Source organism: Anomaloglossus baeobatrachus, chromosome 2 (genome assembly GCF_048569485.1).
Source record: "Anomaloglossus baeobatrachus isolate aAnoBae1 chromosome 2, aAnoBae1.hap1, whole genome shotgun sequence".
Lineage (NCBI taxonomy): Eukaryota > Metazoa > Chordata > Amphibia > Anura > Aromobatidae > Anomaloglossus > Anomaloglossus baeobatrachus.
Window position 1 is genome coordinate 650,669,924 of NC_134354.1, and position 6,000 is coordinate 650,675,923.

Below are 6,000 nucleotides of genomic sequence, written 5' to 3' on the forward strand. Positions count from 1 at the left end.
TAATAAGCTCATTTACAGGATTCAGAAATGCAATGGTTTAAAATCATCAGGAACAAGTTTCATGCTACTTCTTGCTGCATGAGAAAGCTGTTGGTTTAGGTCAAGGCGATTGAGGGTCTTCACAATGTGGATTGTGGCATTACACAAGGCAAATTATGGCAGAAATCCAAGGGTCCGTCTTAGATTTCTGTTGCCGAATAACGCAAGGTGGGTTTTAATCAATCATATCAGCCTAGACTTGGTTTAAGAATATCTTTAACACTAGAAGTCCCAGAGAGGGGTCATTTAACATTTCTACCTTTTGGAACCCAGAGACGGGTCGAAGGACCTGAAGGATTTTAGCTAACATCCTATAATCACCATCTTTTGTTCTGTAATTAAGGCCATTACTGTCGCACCACAGGAGGTTGTTTTCCATTGAGTTTAGCCATTTAGTTTCTAGTTAGACTAAGGGTCATTTGACCCTCTTTTGGGACTTAAGGAGGGAGTTCGAAATTTCTGGCACTTCTAGTGTTAATGTCTGTGTAAATATCTAGAGGAACCATTTCATAAGGAATTGTGTAGGCCACACACTGTAATCGTTTACAAGTCATTGAACTCATGGACTTGACCGCTACCATCTGTGTGATGCTCTGCAGTGTGTATGGAGGTTAACCAGGGTTAAAGGTTAATGTGAAAGGTCGATCATATATTGTGACTTCCGGCTCTAAGGTTACTGTGGGCTGAAGACCTCACAAGATCTGGGTCTGCAGCAATCTCTGCCCAGCTAAATGCAATGTTACTGGGAGATCTGCTCTGGGATTGTAATGTCTGTATGAAAAGGTGAAGGTGGCGACCACATCCAGACTGCACAAAATGTATTTTATTAGTGCATCACAAATACATTGTCTGTGTTACTGCGTAACTTATTGTGAGGCGTTTTGTTTTTCTTCCTTTTTGTTTGATTAGTCTAAAGAGCTAAACCTAAGCCTTGTTCAGCATGCAACACGTGCACGTGTCTTTTTAGTAACCACATTAGAGATACAGGCACCACTATAATTTGGGGGACCATATAACCTAGTTAGGGATGCCCCCACCTTGTTGGCAGTAACTGACTTGGAATAATGGAAAAAGCTATGAAACTATTTTGTACTTGAGTAGTAATGACAGAATGGATAGTACAGTAATTAGAAAATCATCTGCATAACAGGGGATTGAAGAATGTCCACGGGCAGCACGAATCTGAGCCTGGCTACACTATTAGACAGATATGTGTCTCCTATTTCAGAGAAAGCATAGTCCTGGGATAGCTATTCAAGCTATAAGGAGAGACCTGGCTATTTTGGTGCTGCTTCTGGTGTAATTCTCCTTGCCCAGGGTAATATGGAGAGACAACGTACCTGCCTGCAATCATGCATCCAGCCTCTGATTCATGTTGCCTGTGGTTCAGGCAGCATGAATCCAATGACTGGTTCCCTCTAATGCTTTCTTTACAATGTTATCATAGGTTGCCCAAAAGTCCATACAGTGCACAATTTCTCAAGGCATGCCTGATCACCATCATAACTGCCCAAACCGCTGCCATGCAAAATGCTGTACCTTGATTGTTTAAATAACAGCACCCTATGCATCAACTGGGAAGTAAATGTTGGGTGTAGCACACAAGCTCTAGGTCACAGGCAGCGGTGCCCTCTTTATTAGTGACAAACAAGTTATAGACTCTCTCTGCCCCCCATCCCACCCAAAATTTCAATTTATGGCACGAGTTTAAAGGGAACCTGTCATCAGAAATTTGGCTTTCAACCTAAATGTTTCCCCCTCTGCAGCTCCTGGGCTGCATTCTAGTAAGGTTTATATACTTTTTGTGCCCCCTTTTAAACCAAAATAAATACTTTATAAAGTTATACCTTTTGGTATGAAAATCTTGTAAATTCTCCATGGGGCAGTGGGCGGCGTCCTGGGATACGAAATGGAGCAATGGGGGACGGTGTCAATCTGCAGGAGGGACAGCAACTGACACCAGAGAGCCCGCCCCCATGGAGAATTTACAAGATTTTCATACCAAAATGTATAACTTTATAAAGTATATTTATTTTGGTTTAAAAGGGGGCACAAAAAGTATAAGAACCTTACTAGAGCGCAGCCCAGGAGCTGCAGAGGGGGAAACATTTAGGTTGAAAGCCAAATTTCTGATGACCGGTTCCCTTTAAAGGGGAAGCCTCCTTTTTCATTTTAATCTCCTAAATTAATAGTACACCTAGAAATAAGAAACTTTGTAAGATATCATATCAGAGAATTCTACTTCCTTCTCCTCCTACACTGATCAATAATTCTCAAGAAGTCTCAATTCAGGATTACAATCTTATTCCAAACCAGTTTGGTATTGTTCGCGTGGTAATGCATCTTGTTGGAGATGTTATTTCTGTACCTTTCTATATTTTACCTTCCAAAAACTCAGTCTGGGTACGGTTATTTCTTAATTTGACAGTGATTATAAGCAGACGCCAGAAGCGCCTCCAGCTTCTCAGAATCCGCCAGAAAGAGGCCAAAAAACGTCAGAGTGTAACTTCTCAAGAAGGGACTTATCGTCGAAAGGCTAACCCTATCAAGAGATACACTGGGGACATCCTTGCACCGGTGAGTCTGTTACAAAGACTAATCCCTCAAGTCATGGGAAGCTAATCTACATTATTCTGTTCTTGCCTTTTAGATTTCACGTGCACATTGGTAATAAAATGTGGTTTGGATACTGTTAACTTGTAGGATCAGGAGTGTCTAATGCATCTGCTGTTTCTTAAAGGGTTGTCCACTACTAGCACAACCTTCTCATTCCACGTGTTTCCCCCTATTAAAATAATGCCTATGCGACCCTCTGGTGGTGGCATGGTTCCAGGGGTGTCGGCGCTCTCGTTCCCTGGGGCTCACGTATGGTTGTAAGGTCACATGATCAATCACCGCCCGCTTTTCTCCTCTTCTTTCGATGCTGACAGCCACAATGCTTACTGTTGACTAAATTGTCCGAAGGCGGGGAGAGAGAAGCCAGTGATTGGTCGCGGGGCTCACGTGAGCCCCAACACCCTTGAAACCGCACCACCACTGGATGGGAGGATAGGCTTTCTTATTTTAATAGGGTGAAACATGGAATGAGAAAGGTTTGTGTTAGTAGTGGAAACCCCCTTTCAATATATTGTATGTTGTCTCAAGTCAAAAGAATATGGCCACTGTTTGTATAAGGAGTATTCACCATGGCTGGCAACTAAGATGGTACTTCACTTCCAAACAGTGCACTTTAATGACCGATTCCATAGTCTGTGCAAGGCATGGAGAGCAAGAAAAGCTGACGTTGCAATCACTTCTCAGTATTTTTCTCCTATTGACTTTTTTCTTTCTCTTGCAGAGTTACTTACAGAGCTTGAGAGAGCGGCAGACCGGAACGGGCACATCCATGAGCAGCCTAAACACCAACATGCAGACTATTGTTGACATGGACTATGAATGTGGCTCTACTGTGCCCCTTACAGCCACCACTCCTGTCATTCGTGTATGAGGTGTTCTCAGGGTATATACTTACATTTGATACAAGATAATAGGCCAAATGGTTGTGCCTTATCGAATGGCTCCTGGCTCATCTCACCCCCTCATTAGCCAGAGGCAATGCTCTCCTCCTACTTTATTATGTGGACTTAAAAAAAAGAAAAAAAAAGTTGAAGTCAAATTGGACAGTCTCACCTAATCCTGGTAGACACATTGGATGAATGTATTTTTATTAGATAACTTTAAATGTAATTCTGCCCAATGGATGGGCGAACATCAGTCTTCAGGCAACCAGACCCACTACCTAGCTGTAAAGTATGTAAGACAAGAGCACTAAGCCTCCTTAAAGCATCTGCACATGACACAACTCGTCCAGCTGAAGTAGCCGTTAGTGCTGAATTTGTGCCTTTTTTTATGTGCATAATATACCAGAAGCTTTTATTTTGTAAATATAATATTGGCTCTATTTGTTGGCAAGGTACATGCTGTAACAGTATATATCCACTAGGTGCCCATATAAAAACTAGTGCAAACGAAAACTGGTGCATTTAGCTGTGGTCGTAAATCACGTTGTTTTTTCACATTTTCGAATGTGCGTTACGCTGAATTTGCACAACTGTGGTCTCTGTCCATGTGTTCTCGAAGTCTACTACAGCCTGTATGTAGAAAATATTGCACCACGCACCATCAGATTCTTTCCTGGGGAGCGTCGGATGGCGTAAATGGCTGGCGCCACTGGTGCTTTGCTGGCAGGTGATCGGACCTACATGTGAACTAGAAAAATATCCTTCATCTCTGCGCAGATTATTAATCCTTCACATGGTCATGCAAATTATTCAGCCCTAAATAAATAAATAAATAAATAAAAAATAATAATTTGTTGCACTGGTTTACAGGGATTTTCCACTTTATCCCCTCCCCAATCCAGCACTGCCTCTCTGCCGCTGCTCTGGTCTCCGCACTAGCTGCAGCGGGAGGGCACGACTACAGTGAACATCACCGCTGCAGCTAATCATTGAGCTCAGCGGCTGTGCGGACATACACTGCCCAAGAGTGCTGAGTGATTGCAGCAGGAGTGATGTGTGCTGTAGTCGTGACCTCCCCGCTGCAACCAGCACACGAGACCAGGGAAAATCTGATTATAATTTAGCAAATAGGCAGAAAACCTTCTAACTGCTTCCATTTTCCTTTGCACTTCTTTGGCATATACAGGTGACTAGAAACCTTTCAAGATCTGAAAAAACCCTCTTCTGTGTGATTTCAGCAGCCCATTTTATAAGCTTTGATAGATTTGCTACTTTGACTTTTGCTCCTTTTAATCACATCTGTCATACTTTTCCGGGGTGAGATTTACTCCTACGATAACAAATGTGATCTAGGGTAATTCAGATTTTTTTCTGTGAAATTTAGATATGTAACGCTTAACATATACATTTTTAAAAGGGCAAAACAATTGAACCACTGCAAATTACACTGTTCTATAGCACTTTAATATAAAGATGTATGTACTGTCTGTAACACATTGGGACAACATAGTCAGCCATACTATGTATTTTCTGTGATCTGACCTCTATCCGCCATATCATGTAAGCATTAATAAAAAGAACAAAGATTTTTACATATAGAAAGCACTTCAGCCTTGATTGTAACGGTGCTATAAGTAAATGATCGCAGCGTATTATCATAATAAACCAAGTAACAGTAAAGCACCAATTTGCGTTCTCCACTACTATAAGGGCCTGTGCACATGTGGTAGATTTGTTGCTTTTTCTTTTCTGCGTAGATTTGTCACAATTTCCCTATACCAGCAAAGTCAGAATCCTGAAGTCTTAAGGGTACTTCTCACATAGCGAGATCGCTGCTTAGTCACGTTTTTTGTGACGCAGCAGTGACCTCATTTGCGATCTCGCTGTGTGTGACACTAAGCAGCGATCTGGCCCCTGCTGTGAGATCACTGCTCGTTACACACCGTGCTGGTTCATTTTTTGGACGTTGCTCTCCCGCTGTGAAGCACACATCGCTGTGTTTGACAGCGAGAGAGCAACGATCTGAATGTGCAGGGAGACTGCTTCTGGCAGCCTGCGGTAAGCTGTAACCAAGGTAAATATCGGGTAACCAAGCGAAGCCCTTTGCTTGGTTACGCGATCTTTACCTTGGTTACTAGCGTCTGCCGCTCTCAGGCTGCCAGTGCCGGCTTCCTGCACACGTAGCTGGAGTACAAATCGGGTAAATAAGCAAACCGGTTTGCATTTTAACCCGATGTGTAATCTGGCTAGGAGTGCAGGGAGCCACCGCTAAGCAGTGTGCACTGGTAACCAAGGTAAATATCGGGTAACCAAGCGAAGTGCTTTGCTTGGTTACTTGATATTTACCTTAGTTACCAAGCGCAGCATCGCTTCCACTGCTGGCTGGGGGCTGGTCACTGGTCGCTGGTGAGATCTGCCTGATTGACAGCTCATCAGCGACCATGTAGCAACGCAGCAGCGA

The 6,000-nt window shown here is 43.0% G+C and overlaps 1 protein-coding gene across 1 annotated transcript in view; it reads left to right on the plus strand.

Moving 5' to 3' along the window:
- LOC142290478 (transmembrane protein 198) overlaps nt 1-5,141 on the plus strand; it is a 44,268-nt gene extending 39,127 nt beyond the window's left edge. Inside the window, exons 4-5 of the mRNA XM_075334435.1 lie at nt 2,468-2,616; nt 3,377-5,141. Coding sequence (XP_075190550.1) covers nt 2,468-2,616; nt 3,377-3,526 — 299 coding nt within the window. The 3' untranslated portion in view covers nt 3,527-5,141. The remainder of the gene's footprint in view (nt 1-2,467; nt 2,617-3,376) is intronic.
- Nucleotides 5,142-6,000: the final 859 nt, after the last annotated feature.